At 35.2% G+C, this 26,578-nt stretch overlaps 1 protein-coding gene across 2 annotated transcripts; it reads right to left on the bottom strand.

Moving 5' to 3' along the window:
* LOC149546187 (uncharacterized) lies at positions 1-25,796 on the bottom strand. Of its 2 annotated transcripts, XM_089791048.1 has the most exons (3): positions 24,422-25,796; positions 553-782; positions 1-439 (listed from the first exon to the last, which is right to left on the bottom strand). In XM_089791048.1, the coding sequence occupies exon 1, from the start codon at positions 25,654-25,656 to the stop codon at positions 24,502-24,504; it is 1,155 nt and encodes a 384-aa protein (XP_089647174.1). In that variant the 5' UTR covers positions 25,657-25,796; the 3' UTR covers positions 1-439; positions 553-782; positions 24,422-24,501. The 2 variants fall into 2 exon arrangements, with proteins under 2 accessions (XP_089647174.1, XP_089647173.1); XM_089791047.1 differs by having other exon boundaries at positions 1-782.
* Positions 25,797-26,578: the final 782 nt, after the last annotated feature.

Here is a 26,578-nt window from a genome sequence, read left to right as displayed (position 1 = left end):
TATAGTTTCATTTGGTGGATATGGTGGAGTGGGTAGAATATGATATGAATGAGATAATGAATATGGTAAGAGGTGTGGAGGATATAAAGTAGATGGGAATAAGAAGGATGGTTGAAATGTAGATGGTAAGGATGGATATGGTGGAATATAAGAGGTATATATGGGTTGTTGTGAGCATGCATGATTACATTCGTTGTGCATGCTAGGTGGAGAAGTACATTTTGAAGAAATATGTTGAATTTGTAATCAATTAGAGTGACAATACATGTTACCAACATAATGCATACCTTGATCTTCTTGGGTTGGTACTTGAGATTGTTCGTCCATTGTAAGGAATACTTGGTCACTTCCTCCCTTATCTTGATAGGGATCATAAAAAAATTGTACCTCATTCACCACTTGCTCTTGATTGTTTAAGCATATACATTGGTCATCTTTCCTGTAGCAATTAGAACAACAGGTGGTTAGATTTTCATCATCAAAATCACATTGCTCTAAAAATTCATCAATGATATCTTCTTGGTCAGCAATAAGGATACCATTTGTACATACCTGTGATGATGGAAGATCTATATCTTTTAGGATGCACTCATTAGGTAAAGAGGGTATTAAAACATCACCTTTGGTCAGCATCATTTCCCTATCAAGTTCTTCATTTGTTTTTAAATTTGAAGGTGGGGGCCTGGGGGTGGCAGGCACCAGTGGGGTCAAGGGGTAATGCCCCTTGCGGGGTCCTGGGGTAGTGCCCAAGCTGCGCTCGCACATTTTGCCTCTTGCATTCCCTTTAGATTTTGCATTTTTGAAACAATTTTCAACCAAAATTGATATACTTGAACAACATTGAAAAGGCAACATTTTAAACATTTTTCTTCAAAATTTGCTTGTCAATAACTCACAACAACTTAAGATAATGTAAAATTTAATTAACTTCTAAAGAAATTAATGAATCTAATTTCTAATGTGTACTTACAAACTCTCAAACAAAACTATAAAGAAATGCATCTATATGATTTAACCAATACAAATTAAGATTAATTACTTAAGCAAGGCTAGCAGTTGCAAAAGCTTTCACCCTAATGCATTGTTCCTAACTCAAATCATCAAACTAACATGTCTTTGACACCTTTCCCCGGCAACGATGCCAAAATGATAGGCCAACACTGGAGCAAATAATTATGAAATAATTAACAATTTATGATGAAATTTAGCTTGGTCTATTCGTGTCAATCCGAGAGCGTAAGCTTGCAAAAGGTGTCCGAGCAATATGCCATCAAGGGATGTTGCCTATGATATGAGGGATTATGAGTGCATCTAGAACACACAAGAATAAATCTGCAACAAACTAAAGTAATTCTGGCAATAGGAACTGTCACTTCCAAGCGACAGGAACTATAATTTTTTGGCAATAACAATTTAAAAAGATCTAATAATTTAAAAACAAAACTCTCAAATCCAAACCAAACTAATCTACAAACCATAAACGTGCATAAGATATGGATGGTTAATTTGACAACATAATTTCTTAATGCACAATTATTTCTCTTCTAATTCTGTGATTAAAATTCTATAGAAACTACAATACAGCAATGTGACAGGAACTACAGTACATAAATTAAGACATTATAATCGAAATCAAATCTGAAAGCCATATCAACTAGATCTGCAACGTTGAAATAAAAATAGATTATTAACACTCATTGAATATAGAAATATGATATTAACTAACAAAAATTATTAAACTATCAAACATAACAATATAAAACATAATAAACAAATGCCAAACACACTAGAATAAATTATTTACAGTCTATCAGCTGCTAGAGAGTGGGCGCCCTTCCTCCCAACAAACTGATTGAAGAAAACGCTCAAAGAACTCTTAAATCAGCTCAGCACAATAATATATTTCTGATATTATAACTCATACATTCTTCTTCCCCTCTCTTGAATATGTGATGGCTTATATAGCCTTTTACATATAAAACAAACAATTCCATTTTTATCATGGAAGTTCAGTCTTTATGGCTAAAACTTATTGTTTTATTTTTAATAAAGAGTGTTAAATATATGACCACTCTTTGTATAACACAATAAACTAATTTTTTAACAATATACTAATTATTTGCAAACTAATTTTCTAATAATATAACAAATAAACAATATGAAAATCTGGCCGAAATGGTAAATCTGAAATATTTGCTTTTAGAAAACCACTCATAACTCTTTTTTCATTCACTTTCTAAAAATTTTGCCACATGAGAACCGAATTGGCTCTATTCTGAACAAAACCCATATCTCAAATTTTTCAGATTCGTCTTCATTTTCTCAAAAACTGCCATGCAATATTGACTATAGAAAATGTTTGAATTGTGATTTCTTGCAAAATTCTAATAATATCATTATATTTTCTTCAACATATTTCTTAGTCAATATTGTTGGAATAGAAAATACTCCAAATAAATACCAATAAGAGTCTCCATAGAAGGTGAAGAAGGCGATAGGAAGTTGTAGTCTCAACTAACAAGCGACAGGAGGTTGTTAACTAATAGGAAGATCTACAACAACGAATCAACATGTTGCAGTAGTAAAGATTAGTAAAACATAATCAATAATGAATTTTCCATATTTTAATCCCAAAACAATATTAAATACTACTTAATTATATTAAACTATATGCAACATTATAATAGTAAAATGGAATGAAATGGGATACAAATGGAATAGAGAATATGTAGGAAAGTGCATAAGATAGATTAAAATGGAGCATTAAATAGGTTATAATTGGTTCTCATCATAGGGCACCCCTAAAGCTTCCTACACAATCTCATAGTGAAAGAATCTTTTATCTTCACAATCTATTCATGGCTTCTTTCTAGCTGAAGACAAGGATAAAAATCACACACTTTAGTGGACTCATCAAAATCTTCATTATAGGGCAAGCCTGGCCATAATTGTTGTGTTGCTAGGGCATAAATTAGATAGGAAGACATGTAAAATTGTTTAAAAGCCTTAGTTGAGTTCATCCACCTTGTCAATTCATCACACAATATATGTGCCCAATCTAGATATTGTTCTTCATAACACACAACATGGACTAAAAAGAACTGATGCTCATTGAAATTTAACACCTCCTCGTGTCCCTTTAATCTTAACAACAACACTAGTATATCCACAAATTTTCTTTTAAGATTAGTTCCAAATAGAGGCTTAGGCAACTTACTTTTTGAACACCTTGGTGGTTGAAACCAGGTGCTCAGAATATCACCTCGCCTCAAAGTTCTCATTTCATTGTACATGGAGAAGGATGATCCAAAATTGATATCACAGAATTCAACTCTATCTGGCAACCCAAAAGCACTTTGCATCAAGGTTTTGTCAAAAATCAGCAACACAAAATCCTTTGACATCTTTACTTGTTTTGTCATGTGGTCATACTGGGCAATGGACTCCTGAACTAGCTCAAGCACTTGAATGGCCATAGGGGCTCTCGTGGCTTAAACCAAACCATTGCACTTGAGTCTCTCTATGACTAGGTTAATCTGTTGGAAATTCAGTCTTCTATGAAGGTCAGATATATCATAGAAATGGAAAGAGGTGTCCATTTAAATCCTTTAATTTGCTCACCACACTAGTCAACTTGTTTTGCATCTCAATTCTTAAGGCCATGAATTACATAAACTTAGAACAGATTCGCACACATAAAGGAATAGTTTCGTTGCAATATATCATGGAAAAATTGCCCATCAAATCTTTTAATTGATTCGAATATAATCGTTAAATTATGAATTTCCTACATCACATGAGTGGGGCATGTAAAGATGAGCAAATCAGGCCAATTAGGATTATAACGTTTATATTTTCCATTTATATGGTGGGTAAACAACCTTATTTGAATTAAATGTAGCTTTAAGAGTGATCCATACCACTGAACTTCATAAATTTTACCTTTTAGGCTTGAGCATGACAAAAATGTCACTTTTTCAATGACTAAATGTGTTGTGGTTAATAAGCTTTGCAAGCACCGAAGAAGAACAACTACCCCTTTAATGGGTTGAATAAATGACCAATGTCTCACCTGTTTCAACTCTCCTCTTTAATGTTTCAGGCTTGTAGCTATTTGGATTTTTTCGATACCTCCAAAACTTAGCTTATTTACCTTTTGGTCGAGTGCATAGCACTCCTACTTCTTTTCTGAAATTGAAAGCTTCCTTCTAAATATTCATATTAATAATCCTTCCTAGCATAGCGTGTGCCAAGCATATTAGATGAATATTCTATTTTCAAAATGACCTTTCACTTTGCTACCTTTACATTTTTGAATCATGCTCCATCCTATACTCACTCATCGAGTGTGTACTCAAAACCACACCATTTTCGGTAGGGACTTGCTTTAACTAAGTTGGTGATTTTGAACGTATGCAAGGTCCAGGGTTGACTCGAATAGCTTCAGTAAATCCTCTAAAGGGTAATCTAGTCATAATTTGAATTCTTATGAGCATCATTAGAGTGCTATGCTTTTTCATAAATACTTTAATTATTAGCCATATCTCTAATTTTGGAAAAATTGATTATGATATACACAAGCATAGCATCAAAGGAAATTCTCCACTCTAACTATTTTTCTCACCAAATCCACTTAGTTGAATGCCCTATATGCATTGTCTTTCCCTTAGTGCCTTTATCATTTGAAAAATCCATACATACATATATATATATATATATATATATATATATATATATATATATATATATATGGTAGAGCTTTTCCAAACTCTAATTTTGGAAAGCAGGAGGCTCGGCTCTATATTGAACATTATGTAGCATCGAGGGGAAACTTTTGAAATGATACCTTCGCCTCCATATTGCTTCTCAAAAATGATTTAGTGTGCATAAAATCGTCTAAATTACTTCCTAGAGCAAAATCAATACAAAATATAAGAACTTATCTAATTTCACCTATTTTAGAAAAAGAGGTGCATGGCTCTGCCATGAAGAATGTAGCATTAGCCCAAATGATTGATTTCAAAAGGCCTTTTTCTTTATCAATAAAACTCCATACTTTTCCCCAACATAGTCACAATCTAACAAATAACTCCAACAATAAAAATTATGCACAAAGAACTAACCATCTGACCTAATTGGTGCGTTTTGGAAAACTATTTCTATAGATATGCTCCCAGAAGTCATAGAGTAATGAGGGTGCTTATCCTAAATGCATATATTTCAATAAAATTGATTCATCTAATCAAATGACCACTACAAGGTCTAGGAAAATAATTTAGGGAGGCAATCTCCTCTAGCTTAGAGACCAAACCCAACATGTTCAAATATGCTTTCAACTAACTTATAATGTGGCTCTGTGATGGCCTTATCGCATTCAGAAAGCTTGTTCCCAAAACAAATGGTGGACAATAATTTATGCTTCTTCATGGATGAGCAAGTGACCAAGATCATTTCTCTACTAGCTTTGCAATCCAAAACACATCCTTTCAATGATGTGGCAAATCTACGACTTCCGTTGCACTGGGAATGATAGCAGGACAACACAAACTATTCGAAAATAGGGATGAAGAGCTCCACTGCAAAGCCAAAGCATAGTTTTTTACCAAAATTGCCCAACTTGGTGAAGTTCTCAGTATGCCTTCATTCTAGAAAGTTGGTCTCTAGTTCCCAAGAGCATGATTTTTTTTTTTTTTTGAAGAGCATTCTGACAAGTCTCTTGGAACATGCATTTTGGTCAAATCTCCTTCATATACATGTTGACTTTGATGTAAGTGGTTTTAGAACACATACTAAAGTAACTAGTCTTCTTCATAATGAGGAAAATGCATGGCATTTCCCCTTCCAAACCTATAATCACCTAGCCTGACTGATATAGACTACTTGCTTGATTCCCAAATTGGTAAGCTTATAGAGGAAGGTGAGAAAGAAGGCCCCTTAAGGATGAGCTTAAATATTGGATATGAACTTAGTTACCTTGAGGTATGACCAAATTAGAAGCTTGAAAAAGGGAGACTGAAAGTTTGGCAATAGATCTGAACTTGAATCTACCAAGATAGAGCATGCAAAACTTTAGAAGTACAATACTGTTATGAAATGAGAGTTAACCTAAGCTAAGAAATAATCAGAAAAGTTATATTCTAGTAGTGAGAAAATTGATGAGAAACTATTTTTTCAGACACCTTCCTATGATAAGACTAATCATGGATATTTCATTGGAGAAAAGTCAACAAATAAATATGAAGCAAGAAAGGAACCAAATCTAGTTTTTTTCCCTAAACCTACGAAGGATGATCAAAATAAGATTGAATCAAATCAATCTAAAGATGCACCAAAATCAAGTTGGGCAAGCAAGTTAACCTAAGAAAAGTGATGAACCTAAGCAAACAGAGCAATTTAAATCACCTAAAGAGGTAAGGTATGAATTCGAACCTAAGCAAACAGAGCAATTTAAATCACCTAAAGAGGTAAGGTATGAATTCAAAGGTAGATGCTTTATATGTAATGAAGTTGGTCATATGAAGAGAGATTGTATAGGTAAGTCAATCAAACCTATTACAATTTTTTATTATTATAATTATCATGGTTTTGGTCATAAAGTAGTTGACTGTAAGAAACTTATATTTGATAGTAATAATAGCAATAGTACAATGTTTAGGTACTAACATTGTAGGTAATGAGTGAAGGAGATTTAGTGAAAGGAAAACTAGCAAATCTAATGGAGGAGAAAGACCTAATGGAGCAAGGAATCATATTGTGTGTTACAAGTGTAACAACTTTGGACACATTGCCAAAAATTGTAGAGCACGAGTTAATCAGATTGGACCTAATCAGAGAAGTACACCAGCATGTCAGTTATGCAACAATTTGGGCCATATAGCAAGATTTTCCTGAATGGACATGAGGAACGTCAATAGGAATCCAAATTTCAAAAGAAACAATAATAGAAATTTTAGAATGAATGATAGCAACAATAACAGTCAAAAAGATGAATTGAGAGAACACATGGAAGAATTCAAAGAGGTATTTGTCAAAGCAAAAGATCCATCAAGTTCACATGTAGTATTAGAAGAACAATATTTTGATGTACCTAATGAAAGATTGAAGTCATTTGTTGTATGCGATTCATCATATTTGAATTAAGTTCTTTTTTATTAAAGATCAAGTACCAAAAAGAGAAAAATGAGATTAGAGATCAAGTTAAGAGTTGTGAAGTTAATATGAGGTAAAAGATGATGTGTAGAAGCTATAGTTAAGTGCACAGATGATTTGGAGATCACATGAAGTTATACAAAAGAAAACAAGTTGATTGATAATAAGAAACAACTTTTGTGAATTATGTACTTGTGCAATTAATGCAGAGATTGTTTTGGTAAGATATAAGCCATGCGAGCAAGATTGTATGTATCATCCAGTCATGTGAAGAATAAAGAAGCAGCTAAGAGAGATTTGACAACAAAATTGAAGAAGAATTGACATGTTTTAAGCATGAAGATCAAAAATCCCTAAGTTACACTTCGAAGCAAGGTATTTTACTCCTAAGCAAAGAATTGATCAGTGAATTGTGTTAAGGACTCAAGTATTAAAATGGATGTGTCATTGATTCAAAATTTTGTGGAGGTAGCAAGACCTAAGATGAAGATAAACCTTTTGAAACAAGTAGTTGATGATCCTAGCATCGCTTTATCTAAAACACATGAGAATGTTATTCACCTAGAAGATGTGGGTAGTTTCCTAAGAAGCAAGTTTAAAACTATAGGAGATGATCACATTTCTGAGGAATTTGGCCAAATTTACAATCTGGATGTGAGTTATCAACAAGGATTTGAATACGTGAAGGATAATGACCTAGTTAAGTTTTTATTTTACTACAAATTTGATAATGAAGAATGGACTAAGGTGATATTGAGTAGAATCCATGATGGAAATTTTTGATTAGGAAATAGTGTGATTGAAATCTCAACTAACCTTATAAATGAAGTTACTGGATTATGCAATTAAGGCAATATTCCAGTAAATGAAAAGAATGTTAAGAAGTTAGTACTTGATAACACTAAATATGTTTATAATGGTAGAGGAATAGTCATCAGTAAGATTAAGAAAGATGATGTCAGATTATGATGTAGGAACATCTTGGGTTGCCTTGTAATCCTACTCATTTTTATTCATTCTGACAATTTTCACCAAGTTTTGTGTTAACTTGCAGTATTAACCGACTTGTAGTGTCAACCAAGTTGTAGTGTTAACCGAGTAGTGTTCATCGATAATTCATTCATATGCTTAGTAAATGTGATAGTTGTTGATACTTGGAAGTGTTTTTCTGATTCTTGATCATGTCTTGGTTCTGGCTTTGCCCGAGTTGTTTGTATTTGGCTTCTAGCATGGGTCGACCTTGGCATTTAATTTTGTTGTATGTATTTAATTTTTGTTGTAAGCTGACTTGTGACTTAAGTGTGCATTTAATGCAAGGGTTTATTTAATTTGTAACATACTAGGCCAACTTGTGGCTTAGTTGGGTCTAAGTAGGGGTTCTTATGGAGTCTTAAGGAGGAATCATCCATCTTGGAGAAGGGGATGAAGTAGAGGAGCAAACTTTGAGAAGGGCTAGTAGTTAAGACTTAAGAAAGTAGGAGATTGATTTTTGGGCTTGCGAGCACAAGTTTAAATCTTCTTTGGAGGTTTCTACTAGAGTGTGGATTTGGACTAGCTAGGGTTTGGATTGGATCTTGAGGATCTTGTAGAACTATTACTTTCTTTGTATTTGGTTGTAACCAAGAAGGTCTTATAGCCCAACACATTGCATGTAATCAATTATTTAATCAATAAAGAGTTGTGTTTGGTATTAGATCTTATTTCTTGTGTTTTGTTTCAATTGTGTGGTTATTTGTTGGGGGCTAGGACATCTCCTTTGGGGATTCTCCTACCTTGCATTACATCAAATAGTATTAGAACGAAGGTTTTCATGAGTGTATAGACAAATAGCCGAAGTTGAGGTAGCTTGCACCAGGACTTGGGGTGAAAATTATCTGATCGAAGGTTGGATCTAGTTGATTTGTTGCAGAGGGTTTGCAGAATTCTTGGAAGATGCCTTTGAGACAATTAGACCCTAGGGTGATTGAAGATCTTTGTGATGCTATGGAAGCAAGGATCCTGGAGAAAAATAAAACATAATTCAAATCTGAGATGACGTTGATGAAGAGTGATATGATCGTTGAGATCATAAATGCTATAGGTGGTGTACCTCGACATATGGGTACCGAAGATGGTTATGAGGAAGCTCCTAAAGAATTTGAGGTTGTTGGATCGAGTGGTGAGGACATAATTGATTGTGTCAAGATACCCATGGGAGATAGGGTTAGTCAGTTTGCTAGATCTAGATCTCAGTTGAAGCTAAAGCATAAGATGGAAGTTTCTAATTTCTCAGGTAATTTGAATCCTGAAGACCTAATGGATTGGATTGGCGAATTGGAAGACTGCTCTAAGTTATAGGATATTGGAGATCTTCTCAGAGAGGTTGGAACAGACTAAGATGAAGGGACATGTTGCTCGTCGGTGGAAGGAATTACAAAGAGAGAGAGAGAGAGAGACAAGAGGAAGGTGAAATGAAGATGACTAAATGGAAAGTAAAGGATAAGTTCATTCCTACTAATTATGAACTTGAGTTGTTTAAGAGATTGTAGAATCTAAAGCCAAAAGATATGATGATTATATAGAGGAGTTTTACAAGTTGACTATTTGGTTTGGACATAGAGAACTATCTAAGGAGAAGATGACTAGATATATTAATGGTTTGAGATTCAATATTCTGGATGAGGTTGGTATGTTGAATATTGCTTCGGTTGAGGATTCTTATCAATATGCCCTGAAGGTAGAAGACAAGTTGAAGAGGAAGAATCAAGGTAGTTCTCAAGGGAAGGAGAACCAGGATTGCTCAGCAAAGGCTAAACCGAGTGCAAAAGTTGAACCAAAGCCTATTGATTAGAAGAGAAGGACAAGTAGAGATGAGCTTAAAGGTACTTGTTTCAAATGTCATAAAGAAAGACTTAGAACTTATGAATCTCCTAAGGCTGGTGACAGAAGAGCTTCTATTGTGAACAAGGTTGAAAACCATATCAGTGAAACTGAGCAAGGAGAGAATTTACTAGCTCAATGAGTACTGGTTGGTCAGAGGACACTAGAATCTTGTTAGAGGAGTAATTTGTTCAGAACTTGTAAGTCTGATGGTAAAGCCTGCAATGTGATGGTGGATAATAGTAGTACTGACAACCTTGTTGCTGAGGAGATGGTTAAGAAACTTGGTTTGAGAAGAGTGAGACATTCTTGTCCTTATGGGATTGGTTGGTTGCAAAATGAACATGCTTTAGAAGTGAGGGAGCAATGTCTTGTTGATTTTCAGATTGGGTGGTATAAGGACTAAGTGTTGTGTGGTATTTGGACATGAGTATTTGTGACATATTTCTTGGTAGACCTTGGCAGTATGATTGCAAGGCTATGCATGATCGTGTCAAGAATGTGATTACTAGGAAGAACTTGGTAGGAGGAACCTGAGTATTGGTAGTCGAGTTGAACTAGAGGATTTTGAGAGGGTTCGAGATCATCATGGAAAGAAAACCTATAGCACACTGAGGATGGATGTGAAGAAGCAAAAGTGGAACAAGGGAAAGAGTGTACAAGTTAAAGACCTGGAGAATATGTATGTGAAGAACCCATTTGGAATTTATATGGTGAATCCCAGAAGATGTTCTTCCAACTATTATGAACATATTTTCGTACATAGGGTGTTTGATGAAGGAGCATCCTGGGTTGCCTTGTAAGCCTGCTCATTTTTGTTCATTCTTGCAGTTTTCACTGAGTTTCTATGTTAACCTACAAGGTTAACCGAGTTGCAGTGTTAACCAAGTCAAAGTGCTAACTTGCACAGTTAACCAAGTTCTAGTGTTAATTGAAATTTTCTTCATGTGCTGAATAAACATGATAGTTGCTGATACTCGAAAGTGGTTTTTTGATGCTCGATCATGCCTTGCTTTTGGCTTTGCCCAAGTTGCTATGTTCAATTTCTAGTGTAAGCTATCGACCTTGGCATTTAATTTGGTTGTATGTATTTAAATTTTGTTACCAGTCGGCTTGTGGCTTAAGTGTGTATTTAATGCAAGGATTTATTTAATTTGTAACATACTAAGCCGACTTGAGGCTTAGTTGGGTATAAGTAGGTGTTCTTATGGAGTCTTGAGGGGAAATCATCCATCTTGGAGAAGGGGATGAAGTACAAGAGCAAACTTTGAGAAGGACTAGTAGCTGAGGCTTGGAAAACTAAGAGATTGTTTGGTAGGCTTGTGAGCACAACTTTAGATCTTCTTCCTTGGAGGTTTCTACTAGAGTGTGGATCTAGACTAGCTAGGGCTTGGATTGGATCTTGCAGAACTATTACTTGCTTTGTATTTGGCAGTAATCGAAAAGGCCTTATAGCTCGACGCATTGCATGTAATCAATTATTTTATGAATAAAGAGTTGTGTTTGGTATCATATCTTATTTTTTCTGTTGTGGTTCCACTGTGTGGTTGTTTGTTGGGGGCTAGGACATGTCTTTTGGGGATTCTCTTGCCTTGTACTGCATCAAATTATTAAGCAAAATTATTGTAGCAAGGATCTGCTGCACCTCCAGAGAGGATGATATGGAAATTGGATTTATTCAAGCAACTTACAAGATCTGTATTGACAGAGAAAAGGTCAATTCGTGTGAAATTCTTAGAGCGTAGTTGATAAAGAACCTAGAAAAGATCAAGAAAGTCAAGAACAACCAGTTTAGATTTTAGTCCTTGATCACACATATCTTCTTTCATTTGATCAAGAGATTTCCATTTATGCAAGTTTCAACTTCAATGAGTGGTGACAAGAGCACTATGGAAAAGATCTATTAGGTATACAACATTGAGAAAGTCAATAATAGTGTTGACTTGATTGTGAGAACATATCAGAATGAGACGAGGGAAAGATTTAGGATCCCACCCTCCATGATAAAGAAATATAGAGATGATATTTTCTTTATGGTGGATACAAACTTTGCATACATTGAGGCTATGGAGCCTAGAATGTTGTATGTCAAACCATTGGGGTATGAAATCATTTGGGAGGAAATTGAAGGATATGTAACAAAAATCCTTAAATCTGATAAGGATGAGGAATTTGACAGATTAGTAACCTATGAAGAGATGATTCAATCAGCTAGCCAAGCACACTTGGAAAAGACAACCAAGAAGAAAGTAGAATCGATCATGAGAAAGACTATGCAACAAGTTGGGTTGATAGTAGAAGAAGAAAGTGCAGTGAGGGAGACCATCACTAGAATGAGATAAATTGGTCAACAAGGGATGATGTACATTCCACCCTTGGCATTTGTTGGACCATATGAAGGAGTAACAATGGCCACAGTAGCTATTGTAGCACCAATTGCTCCTTATGCAACAATGTCCCAACAACAAGCACCTATCACATCTGCAATTCCACTAACAAAGGAATTAAAAGCAAAAAAAGAAGTAGAAATAGTTGAGGTGAAGAGAAAATCGGTCAGATTGGCTGAGGTGAAGCAAGAGTCACCTGACTCTCCTAAGAAGAAAAGAATAAGGTAATGACAACAAATGAGAAAGAGGCAAAAGGAATTAATGCCTAGTGTGCCTAGTAAGAAGATACGAGGTCAAGTAGAGCCTAAGAAAAAGCAAAAGAAGCCACAAGTTACACCCTCAGGAAGAAAGGCATGGAAGCCTAACATTGAAAAGGTTAACAATGCAATCATCAATAAAGGCAACTTTGTTCAATTGAATCCGTACTATCACCTATATACATGAATTGATAGATTGGAGTTAGAAAATGTTGTTATTAAACACTTAATACTCTCTAGTAAGAAATATGAGGATGTTAAGGATGAAATCCAAAAAGATCTATATGAGAGGTTAATAAATAGAAGTAAACGAGTAGTTGATGAGGACAAGAACATAAAATAGAATCAAATAAGACAACTATGTCAAGTAAATAGTGATGAAAAAATAGCTAGCCTGATGAAGAATCTTGAGACTTACATTAGGAACAAGACAAGGGCCATACTAAGAATGAGAGGTAATTAATATGAAGTTAATGAGGAAACAAAAAAGGCCATTGTGCAAATGATGGCAGATATGAACAAGGCAGCAACAACAACACCTCAAATCACAATTGGATTAGACACAATGCAAATTGGTGGCACAAAAGTCACAGTTGATATAGCTGAAAATCCTTTTAAGGATTATGGTACAAACATTGTTGGCAATATTCCCAACTATACCAATTCAGATGAAGAAAAGGATGAAGAAGAGAAGAGAAATAAAGAAGAAGTGAAAAGAAAGAAGCAAGATAAGATAAGAGAAATTTATTAATGTCCACTAGGAGACCAACGAGGGTCTAAGGGACTGGAAATAGTACAAAGGGCAAATGCCAGTAGGGGGGAGCACCAAACAATCTCCGCAAGAAGAGGAGAAAAGAAAACTAGAAGAAGAAAAGAAGAGGAAGGAAAGTGAAGAGAAGAAACAGAAGGAAGATGAAATAAAAAGAAAAGGTTGAGAAGAAGAAGAAGGAAGAAGAGGAGAAAAAGGAGGAAGAGGAGAAAAAGAAGAAAGAAGAAAAACATAAAAGAAGAGAAGAGGAAGAGAAGAAAAGAAAAGAGGAGGAAGAAGTAAAGAAGGCAAGTGCATCACAAGCACATCTCTTACCCTTGCAGCCCTTACAAGATTAGATGATGATGATCAGATAGAGCTGATATCATCTTTGAGCAAGATAATAAATAAGAATAGGTAAGTGAAGAATTTGTAGAAAACTCTTATGGATATAACTGAAAAGTTGTTGAGCACACTAGTTGTGAGATTGTCATATCCAGACACAGAGGATAGAGCAAAGGCAATGATTCAAGCATTTGATGTTGAATTCACTAACTTGTCATGCAACAGTCAAAGCTCAAGTCAAGCACGATGCTTAAATGTTTGACAATACGTGTCAAAACAATAAGAATGGCTTGAGAGCTCTTGATGCATACATCAAGGAGCTAAGGAGATGCAAGCAAAAAGGGAAGGCATTGTATAAATGTGCCATGTCATTGAAATTCACCAAAGATAGTGATGATGAACTATAGAAGAAGTGTGATGAAGTAAAAGCACTAGCAAATCAAGTTCAATAGTCAGGCATCAAAATTGAAGACATTGAAGGGAAGATAAGGAAGACTTATGATGAGATAAGTCTAATAGAATTAAACAGAGAAAGGACAACAAAGAGGTTCTCACTTTTGAGAGAATACTTATCATTGAAGATCAGTACACTTGAACAAGAGGAGAAATGTCAAAGACAACCTTTGATAAATTTGTTTATTCAAATTTCAATGCAGTGGAAATTGCATCATACGGGTTGTGCACTCTCCTTAGTATATCAGAGTGATTAAATGGCACATGGGAAAAGAATTTGAAGAGTTTGAAAACAAGTTTTGAGGACTGCATTTCACACTTATCCACCTAAATGCAAAGGTAAAGATCTACAATTTTGACTTGTATGTAGATTTTGACACCTTTGTCATTGATGTCAAAGGGGGAGTAATATAGGAAAATTGTATAAAAGTACATTGTAAGAGGAAGTATCAGAATTAGTATATGATGTGTGTAGAAAGGGGGGGTAGTACTTATGCAAAGTATTGTATTAGGAGATATAAGGAAAGATGGTTATAAAGGTAATGATCTAGAAATGTTTTGTAAGTTTTGTTAGGCCACAATTTTGTGAAGTTTTTTAACAACATTTTGGGAACTTAGCCAATCTTCCCATTTGTCATAACACCAAAGGGGGAGATTGTCAACAATATGACTAAGTAGGATAAGTTGGTATAATGTTGGAGTTGTCATTTTGACAACATATACCTTATGTGAAGAAGATACTATGTGCAAATGAAGATTCCATAGTTAGACATGGAAAATTTGTCTAAGTATCAAATAGTTATTTAGCAAGATAGAGACAATTTTGATTTATGCAGAGAGAGTTATTATTTGCACATGCGCAGTTAGGTACATATAGTACATAGTGTCAGGATGGCATATGTAAGTCCGCAAATTATACAGACAATACATAATGAGTTGAATTAAATACCAATAAAGGCAATGTTTAGGATAGAACATAGTATAACATAAAAGTGTGAATTATAGGCTAAGGAATTACTTTGGTTATGAAATAATTACTTAACTAATTAGGGATGACATCCTAGATGTTAATGCTAAGAGAGCAATAATTAGTTTTGCATTTTTTCCAAGTGTGTGAATGCTTGAAGGTCAACTAGACAATTTTACAAATTAAGAAGGTATAAAGGAAAGATGATATGTTAAGTTTTGTGTAAGATATAAGTGATATGCTAATTCATATGCCAACTATATTGATGTAAATTTGGATGTATGTTCAGAGGTATGCGAAGAATAGCAAAGGAAACGTTGGATATTGAAGATATCAACAGTTAAGAGGTTTTTGTATCTATCTCTTTTGTATAAAGAACTACATTGTATAATTGCATGTTTGGGCAGTGAATTCATCTTGCATACATTTTGTAATTGTATATATCAACTCCTAACAGGATTGGAACAACTCCTAATAAGGTTGAGGCTTTTAACAGTGCCTAGTCCTCTAAAAAAGACCAAGACATTATATGTATGTAATAGACTCCTAACAAGGTCAACATCCTTAACATGATATATTTGTTTAGTGGATCATTTTGTGCGCACCATCCCCACCAAAGTTTTTCCTTGGTCAGGGTTTCCCTGATCAACAAAATATGGTGTTATGAGTTCTCTTTGTGTATGGTTATTATTGTTTTTCAACATTGCTAGTTTGCTTTCATATGCATGTTATAAAGTAATTAACAATATCCAATTTTGGGCTAAAGTTTGTAAAATAATGATTCACACCCCCACTCCCCTCTCAGTATTCCCTATTTCTAACAAAACATTGTAGCCTATTCTATCTGTTGCAATTGTTATTACCAAACTATGGTTTATCACTAGGAAACCCTTTATTAGTCTTACCAAGAGTAGGTTTCATATCTTTCAGCATATTCAACACTTTATCTATCGTGTCTTCCTCTGGTTTTTTATTTCCAAGAGGCTTTTCATTCTCTCTTTTATTCCCTTCAGAACAAAACAACTTAAGGTCATCCCTGAAGAATAATAAAGAACCAAGACAAGGGTTGTTGAAAAAAATGGCTCTCGCCCATGCTTTTGAAATTTTGGCTCCCGCCCATGAGTTCCATGCTTCGGCTACCACTCACTATTCCCTCACTTGTGATGGTGTGAGGGAGGCTCGTGGTGTGAGGGAGGCTCGTGGTGTGGGGGTTGCCTCTACTGCAACCTGGCAGCCTATAGCAAATGTTGTTATAGATTCCTCTGTCCGAGTTCCTGGGCCCCTTCCTGATGTGGTTGCCGCTAGATCTAATACAGTTGCTCTAATTGTGGACACCTTTCCTGTTGTTTCTCAAGTGGTTGGGGGTCGATCTACTATCTCTTATGCAAATGTGGCAGCTTTTGAAGTAGGTATTAATGCTTTGGTTTTGAGGAAGGGATCTCGTCTGACTGTGGCTTGTCAAGAGGTTGTACTTGTTCTTGTAAGTAAGTCGCTTTTGCTTGAGCTTGATTCAAACATTGTTGATGAGATCAATACATATGTGGATGATTTCTCTGCTACTATTGTTATCTTTCGTTTTAGGGGTTTTTGGCCCTCTCTCGAATTTGCATGCTTGGATTTCAAAGTTTTGGAAACCAATCATTTCAAATTTAGTTCAGATCTACCTTTTGGCAAGGGGTTTTTTTTCTTGTGAAATTTGCTAATGTTGATGATAGGAATTCCGTCCTATGTTGTGGTTTCTCTTGGGAGGAAAGGTCCCCCCTAATGGCCAAACCTTGGTATCTAGCATTTAACCTAACTATTGAGTCCTTTAATAAGATTCCTCTTTGGGTTAAATTGTCGAATCTTCCCCTTCACCTATGGCAGGACTCAGTCTTGGAGTTGTTGGGGGAAGCCCTTGGGGATTTCTTTCTAGTTGATTTGGTTTCCTCCAATGTCTATAGAACAATGTATGCTCGTGTCCTTATGGAGATGAAGCTAACTTCTTCAAGTGGTTCCTACTATGATGAAGCTAGCTTCTTCAAGTGGTTCTTGGAATCAGCTTCTTGATTATGAAGGTATTCCCTTCAGATGTAAGAAATGTCATAATACTAGCCATCTCACTAGTCGATGCTCCTCTGATAAGGTTAGATCGAAGAAATCACCTTCTTAGTGATTGGAGGTTTCAAATGATCACTATACTGTTCAGAAAGTTGCTTTGGTTGTGGATGGGTTGGATAGCTCTTCTCATATTGATCTCACTTTGGATGAGGATTCTGTTGATGTCTCTAATGTTGCACATGTTGTCCCAACAACGGTTTTGACTCAAAGTGTTGCTAATGATCTGTCTCCTGCTAACGCTGCAGTTCTAGACCCTTTGGCAACTTTGAGTCAAAATTTTATGGTTGTCTCTTCTGTTGCTGACTCTTTTTTGTTGGCTCTTCTACTGCGGGGGTTAGTGGGGATTGGTAGAAAGTTGTGGGCAAGGTGGAGGATGGTTGGACTTCAATTAAAGGAAAAAGAGAAAAATTCTCCAAACTTTCATTTGATATGACTTTATGTTCTCAAAAGAATAGACCAAAATGTAAATCTTGATGGTCTTTGTTTTCTTAAGTTGTTTGCCCTCTTGTTGGAAACATTAGTGTCTCCCTCTAGTTTGGCTGGTGGTTCTCCACAGTTGTTTTAAGATTCTCATTGTTCTATCTTTCTTGTCCCTTTGCACAAGGTTTCGGGTCCTTTCAAAACTTGTTTTTACTTAATCAAAACTTAAGGTTGTCCCTTCTCCCCAACTTTCCTGAGGCTCTCATGTTGTTTTCAATATTTACTGCAATACTAAAGGCATCCCTCAATGTCTTAAGGTCTTTATCTCTTAGTATGTATTTCATTTTAGTATCAAATGCATTCGAGCAAGTAAACATTTTCATCTAGCCTCATGACTTTTTTAAAAAATTACATTCCCTTTTGAAACTTAACAATAAAATCGAATGTAGACTCATTCTGATTTTTCTTGATATTGTTAAACTTATTTAACACAAAGCCTGCATTAGTATTATCCCCATATTGTTCTTTGAAACATTTATCAAGGTCATCCCAAGAACTAACACTATGACCAAGGAGTGTCCTAATAAAATCTTTAGCATTATTTGTGAGGGAATGAATAAACAATTTCATGACTACATCTTCCTGTTCTACTTCATAATCATTCAACATGTCAATGAAGTTCCTAAGGCGTTCTTCTCCACTAATGGTGTTATTACCACCAAATCTTGTGACCTTATTACCATCTAATGCAATCAATTAGAGATTTCTTTTAAAAGACCCATATAGAGAGGACAATATGAACCATCGTATCAAGAAGTGACAATGATCTGGATCCAAAGAAATATTCAAGGAAGGTACAGCAAATCCTTAAATTCACGTGTGATATGTAGAACCAAATACTGAACAATTACTGACCATGTAATAACATTTAGAAATGAAAGATGAGCAAGATGTAAAACTACAATCAATTACTTATTGATCTGAACATTCCGTACATAGAATTCTTTCAAAAGAGATGAAAGGTTGTTTAATCTCCTCTCTTGGTCCTCTCTTGCTATAAATATGTGTAAACAGAAATATACATTGCTGCGAAGGAACTGTCCATTATGGTGGATCTAAAGTTGTCTACCAGGGGTGACTTTTCACTTTCTATTGATTGTCATCAATCTGTTTCAGGATGTAATTGACAAACCTGGACCTCAGGCAATGTGTTTCACACTCAGAGGAGGTTTGTACCAAAACACGCAAAGGAAAACTCTCAAATCATGTAGGGGCTAACACACTGCAGCGTATAGGTACACGAATGGGAATAAGACTACTTACCATCAATAACCCCCATCATAGTTGTTACTTGCAAACATAATGATTTGATGCAATTGTAATCATATGATTAGACTAAGGTAAGGGGTGGGTTTCCTAGAGTAGACTTAATGATTTGATGCAATTGTAATCATATGATTAGACCAAGGTAAGGGGTAGGTTCCTAGAGTAGACTTCAAATGGTAAATTTTCACAAAAGTACAAGTGGTAGCATATAATTTGGTTTGCCTAGGGTGTATTGATTATTGGCATAACAAGATTCTGGATGCATTAGTTTGTTTTAGATCTTGAGAAAGATTCTATCTTAGAGTTATGTCTGCATATTGCTTTAGCTGAGATGCACTTGATGGTGGAAGTCTATAAGAACATTTTAAAACAGAAAAAATAGAATTGAAAATGCTTCAAAAATTTGCGGAAACTGAACTATTTACTTCAACTAATGCTTCTGTTTACGCCTGGCTACCCTAAAGTATATTCTAATGACTATTTGATAGCGCAATTAATTCTCTCATGAACTTTAACCACAATTTTGAAGCTTTCAAAATCATCAGATCATATTTACAACAATTGTATTGGTATGCATTTGTTGTCTGGGGTTCTGAATTAATGAGGAAGCCCTCAACATATAATCACAAGCCAGGTTTTCAGGAGGAAAGTTAAGATTTATATTGGTACTATTTGATGTACAAATTTGCGAAAAAATACTCGAAACATCAGGAATTTGCATCAAGATCCTTTTAACTTCATTTCACCCTCAATCTGTATCTAACAAGATAAAACGAAAATCAAAATATTATTTTGACAACTGCAAGATTATTATAAGCAGTGCATGGCATTCCATGCTTGCATTCATTAGCCTCCTTGGCACCATCAAGTTGACAAGCACTTTCTCAATTAAGCCACTGTCAGATTTATCATCATTCAAATTTCAGATATTATCACATTATTGAGTCAAGTCAGCCTTCAATTAAATCATCCACTGCTAAAAAATCCCTTTATTGGATGCACCAGAATAGTTAAGGAACTCCCAGGTGAAGATTCCTTCATGCTATCAAGGTTAGGTTCTTTGACAGCTGTCTTGAAATAATCGAATGTGTACAACAACAACTCAGAATTATAAATGAATTTTCTTTCAACGCTTTCTGTATTGTCAACCTTTTTAAGTATGTTAAAGAGTATAAACATTTTGATTTTTCATTTGGAACAATTCAGTTACTCTTCAACTTTGCAGAAGACAAACTACTGGACTACTCTGCAAACTGGGCTTTAAATGCCCCCCATCTGAATATTACTTTCACCACTAACAGAAGAATCAGAGATGATAACAGCAACAGGCATCAGAGTAAATGCAATTCAGCATTCCCTAGAGTTAGAATAGTTGTTGAAGCAACTAATGCTTAAACACTTGTTATATAGTTGGTCATAACTCCACTCTAAGCTTTTAAAACATGCCAAAAATCTATCTTCTATTTTTAACAAAAGACACGACTCAAGCTCTTGTTTATGATTGAAATACTACACATTATGAACTAAATTTGATGCTCAACAATGCTGAATCAAGTAATGGTGTGAGATTCTCATAAGTCATTAAGATTATTCTCTCTCTCATGCACATTTTTTCCATTGTTTCTTAGACCATCTTCTATACATTTTTAACATGGGTAACAAGCGATTCTTCAAAATTTTATTGGTAAGAGTTCAACATTTAATCACACACTTTTAAGTTGGTTGTTTTGGAATGTCTTATGCTATGTTATTGTGTGCACAATTATTTCCTAATTTCTCAGGTCATTGAAAACATAGCATTGTTACAGACACATTGACCTGCAATGGTTTTTTAACAGATTCTCGTTACTGTCGAAAGATTACATCGCTTTCGCTTTCATGTTCTCCAATACTATTCTTTCAGGCATTAATTTCCAAATATTTTGTAATGACAAAGCAACTCCTCCATTTTGAAAATTTACCTGTTTACCATCTTAAAGCCAATAAATCTGTATATTTGTTTGGCACATTGTTTCAACTGTGTGGTAAAGTCGCAATGTAGTCTTTAAATATGACTTGATAATATAAACAATCCTATGAGCCTGGATTGAGGATTAACATTTCCAGTCATACTTGACATTACGATCTCTTCTGTGATCAGTTTCCAGCAATTAGTGCATCAGCAGTACAGGTGATCTGAACTAAGGAATTGCTTCTGGCTCTTGGAAGGCTGTCTTTCTCCATTTTCTTATGAGACTGGAATTTAATAGTCAATAGTAATGTGTCTCAAATAGCCCTTTGGATTGTTTGAAGAAAGCAAGATCGGTCCTAATAATAAAAATTGGGAATCCTCTTGTAGGTTTACAATACATTCAACCATGGATCTCCATGAATGGTCAAGATCCTTGGCAACATAAATCCTGTGCACATGCATTGTTTCCTGCTACTGAAATTGAGATCATGCTACTTGAAGAGTTGAAACAGAAAATAATTGATGGATCTGTGATACTGTTACCCAGTTTGCACCTTTCAATTATAGTCAATGTTTTCTCCACCATCATGTGACTTACTAATTTAGTGATTTTCCTTGCCGATCAAAATACTTAGAAGAGAAAATTAGAGGACCGTCTTAAAAGAGATATTACTCAGTTTTGCAGGTGCAGAACATAAAACATGAATTCTAAAAGTGAATTTGTATTCTTATACCTTACTGTTCAGATAGATTTATAATCAATGCTGGTGTATTGATTTTAGTTTGCCATTTCAAACACCGCATCAACAAGATCTCCTGGTAAGGTGGGGAGGGGTGAGTGGTAAGGCATTTACAGATTGTATTTGACAGATTTGTGCCAGTTTCAAGCTTCACAATTTATTTGAATATTTACGAATCAAAATCTTCTTTGCCAGCATTGTGACTGTGTGATCAGAATTCCTCATTACAAAAAAAGCACAACCTCTCTGCAGAAACAACATAACCAATCGGCTGCTGCCATGAAAACAGCATGCAACTGCTAGTTATTTCAGGATAGGGATTTCTTTAGCAACTGAATACAGATAATTTGATTTCATATGAAGCCAATTTCCCAGGCTTTGTTGACACTGTGCATGGAGGTGCATGTTCAAAGCTTGCAGTAAGCTACTACTATAAAGCTGACTTTTTTGTGTTGTCAAAATATTTTGCATGTTTCTATTTGTTTTACATTAATATGTTTATATCCAAGTATAGCAGTTTATTTTTTGGTTCTATGTTGATGGATTAAATGTAGCTTATGCTCCTCGATGATAGAAAGACATAAACAAGAAGTATTAAAAACAGTGACTGATCAGGTCATGTTTACAAAAATGTTGAGAGCTATTCCATAACAGAAAATGAAAAACCTTTCCATTGTTAGAGTCATGTAAGATTGCATTATATAATTGTATATAGACGAGAGGAGGGTTGGCAGAATCCCACTGCATGGTATGAAAGAGTCGTACTATATTCTTAGTTCTGTGATCAATAAATTAATAGATGCATTAACAGAGAATCGTAGCATCTTGCATGCATGGTTTTAGGCCATTCACAAGTGCCTAATTTCTGCATGTGTTTATATGAAACACCCTAGTTAATGGTATGATTTTCATTCAAGATGCCAAAGACAGAGTAAAGACATAGTCAGAATTGCTGTCTCTGATACAAATCTTGAACACCAGTATAACTCTTGCAAGGAGTGTGATGCATTAACAGAGAATCGTAGCATCTTGCATGCATGGTTTTAAGCCATTCACAAGTGCCTGATTTCTGGATGTGTTTATATGAAACACCCTAGTTAATGGTATGATTTTCATTCAAGATGCCAAAGACAGAGTAAAGACATTGTCAGAATTGCCGTCTCTGACACAAATCTTGAACACCAGTATAACTCTTGCAAGGAGTGTGGAACCCGATTTCTCGTATGTCTCAATCGACACTCAAAACACATAAAAATCTAAAATATATAACAACAAAGAAAAGGAAATGGGCAGCAGAGTTGCAGGAAAAAACCTTCAAATTCTCCCAAAAAGAACTTCAAATCTTTCCCCAAAATCTGCCCTTCCTACGAATGCTGAAAAAATGAATATCACTTTCTCCCATGCTGCTTTACCTACTAGTTTCATTTCCGTGCTAAATATATAGTCAAAGTTATAATGTAAGAGTGAATGGTTATATAAAACTCTGCACAGCTCCCTCCACGTGGATATCCCTGCATCAACTCTGCATGAATTTGAGATTGTTTTACTCATATCGTTTACATAAATAATAAATTGCAATTCTTTTACTTTCTTGTTGTTCTTCGTGTTCAAAAATTAACCTTTCATTGTTTCTATATTAATTTTACTGCCATCCAAAAAATGTGAGTAAATTCACCTCTGAAACCCATCAGAGTCAGCCTGCCCCAAATTTAGGGTAACACTGTTTGTTTCTATATTACTTTTTCTGCCATCCAAAAAAGTGTGAGAAAATTCACCTCTGAAACCCATCAGAGTTAGTCTGCCCCAAATTTAGGGTAACACTGTTAAAACATGATTTTGAGAGAGGGTGCATTTGTGGTTAACTTGCAAAAAGTTAAAACCTGAGATCAACTTTCAACTCGCAAAGACCTGAGGTCATGCACTTATTGCATTCACTCAATCAACTCATGAATTTTGACAGAAACCGCCTTGTTTTAAAATGTCAAAATCATTATTAAAAACTCTTCACACTAAAACTTAAGAACGCCATCATTTTTCATTGTTCATTTATTTAGCAGCAGTTTCTTTAAAATTTTAAACCCTCAGCAACTTGCTTAATCTATAATTTTTCTCAAATTCATTAAATCGTGAGTGTTTTCTGCTATGTGTAACACAGCAACCTGTTCCTTGCAATTTAAATTGTGAGGAGTTGAAGATTTGGAGTTGGAAACAATGAAACTCTGAAACTCTAACTCCTCCAAAAATACAATTTTTAAATTTATTGTACCAGAGCCTGAAACTGACCTGATCAGCCTGAGTCTCAAAATTCTGCTTTAAACCATTTATCAGCTGACTTTCACCTAATTATTTTTGTGATGTTATTGTTGATGTACTTCACAGCAAATGCAAATCCCTACTGTTTTTGGTTTCCTAGTTTCATCTTCATATATTCTTGAAGAACTCACTTCGGTGTTGTAAATGTTACTACATCAAGCCCATTATTACAACTTCTGTATAAACATTTAGGGACTACGAAGCTTGTTTTCTGAATGTTATGAATGAACTGTTCAATCCTTGCACTAGCATGGTTCCCATTTGGAACATAACAGGAAATTTTCTAAGGTAATTTTCAGATGCAACAAAACATCTTTGCATTAAATATTCACCAATTATATCAAACTTAATGAAAGTGGCGATCGCAATCGGCTCACTTATAATATTTAATGTCTGCAATGCATACCTTGCTTGAAGATTGACTAGATCAATTCTTTTGTTGTGGCTACTGGCTCTCAGTTTCTTTATCCAGGATTATGTGTTCTTTCAGCACTTTGTGTGCTTGGAGGCACTAGAGACGGCATTTTCATAAATTGTCCACAGTACTTTAGATTCAGGATGCTCTTTTATAATCTTGCTAATAAACTTTGCCTCTGTCATCCACAATACCGTCGACAGAGCTGGGTTGACGTCACTGGTGGTTTTGATTTTCTCGCACACCAAAAACCTGGGCCTCAAAGTCTTCGCCAAACTGACTGTTAATATCCTAGGGTTCTTCAGTACAAGATTTGCAGGGAGCTGCATGTTATTAACTAGAAAATTCATTGTTTCCTTAACATTTTCCTTAGACATCACGATGACTAGAGGGCAAGCTCCCAGTAGCTGCCAGATTTCTTCAGCCGTGAGCCCGCAGAGCTTGAGATTCTCTATCTTTGCCTCTAGCGTTTCCACGCGGCGCAGAGCGACCTTGCTCACAATATATTTGTAGCATTTGCTCGCTTTGTTAGCGCCAATCTTATTGATGAAATCCACTTGTGCGGGGATTAGAGACGTTCGTTTGAGAACCTCTGGATGTACCTGTATGAAGCTAACGAGCTCCGTCGCAGAAAAACCCCATCCTTCCCAGAAAGCAAGCGAGGGCTTCAGGGTCTTTTCCAAGCTACAATTCAGAAGTCTTGGTGCATTTAACAGGGCTTTCACGAGCACATCCTTGGATTGAAATACATCCTTCAGAAACTCCATTGTTGGGAGAATGTTGCTTTCGAGGCTAAAGTGCAAAAAATACGGATTTCTTGTCATTAGTTTGGCCAGATCTCCACCCACAAAACCGAAACCTTCCATTAATTTGAGCTTAGGTTCCAATATTATTTCTGTAGAACCGATAAGCTGGTAATTTTTCCTTAATATATTGGCAGCTTCGGATTCAGTACAGCCGTGGTTCATAAACGAATGAATGATCTTCTCTACGTTGGCAAGGGTTCGGAGCTTCTGCAAATAGGGGGCTGACTTCAATATCCGAGTGATCTCGGCCTCCGACATGTTGAGTTTAGAGGAGGCAAACTGTGAAAAGAGGCTCTGTGAATGAGCTGCTGTTGAGAAAACATTGTAATAAAAATGAATTGGGTGAATGCAAAACAGCTTGTGGCATAAAGTGGAGGACATGGAAGCTGCTGCAACACCACAGAGTTTGCGGCACCACATTGTGTTCGGTTCTTCCCCTGATAAAATTTGTATTGGGAAGGCTGCGGTCTATGGAGGGGCTTCACTTAGGAATGTTTAAAGGTAAGTGGTCTAATATAAGTCTGGAATTGATGGTCATAATGGCCAAAACCTAATCGTCTTTTTGAGACTTAACTTATATGACAGAATTTTCTTAGACCTTACAGGGTGACATGTCATATTCTTCTAAAACCTCAAAAATTTATTGTAAATAATATAGTAATTTACTTTATAATATAAATACATGTTTATGTATTTTAAAGTGATAGATATGAATAGTCTATTTTAATATGAATTTAGAAACTTACTAATTACTAATTATTATATTATTATATAACATATATATATGATAGGTGGGGTGACCATCAAATTCCAAGCATAACTTTTTCCTAAGTCCTACCTCTTTTTCACCTACTCAATTTTAGAGGGCTAAAAATAAAAGATTCTAAATAGTCCGCTAGCTACCCCTTCCCGCCCCCCTCATTTTATTATGTGAAGGTAGTAATTTCAGGTTGCTTTAGATGTCATTTAAAATTAAAAAATTTGATATTTAAAATCTTGTTGTGTATGTACAACATGGCATAATATGCTTTCTTGAAGTGGTTGGATATTGTTGTATTGTGATGTTGTAAAACATCAAGTTGAAGCCAAATTTAGTGAATTCATGTATAGTTGTTAAGTTAAAAATAAAATGTATTAAAAACATGCAAATTAGATACTTTGTTAATATGCCAAATTTGAAATTTATCATCTTCAATTTGCATTGGAAAATGATTATACATACACATTTGATTTAATTGAATCTAATATTAGTCATAAATTAAAGAGTGGAAACATTTTAAACAAGTGTCATATAGTGGCTTAATACTTGCCTATAGTTTTTATATAGATATAGTTTTAATTT

This window comes from Cupressus sempervirens, chromosome 7 (genome assembly GCF_028749045.1).
Source record: "Cupressus sempervirens isolate cs-2001-9-10 chromosome 7, ASM2874904v1, whole genome shotgun sequence".
Lineage (NCBI taxonomy): Eukaryota > Viridiplantae > Streptophyta > Pinopsida > Cupressales > Cupressaceae > Cupressus > Cupressus sempervirens.
This window is presented reverse-complemented; position numbering and strand designations above follow the sequence as displayed.

Coding starts and splice junctions, on each gene's coding strand:
- LOC149546187 (XM_089791047.1), bottom strand. CDS start 25,656: ATGTGGTGCCGCAAACTCTGTGGTGTTGCAGCAGCTTCCATGTCCTCC.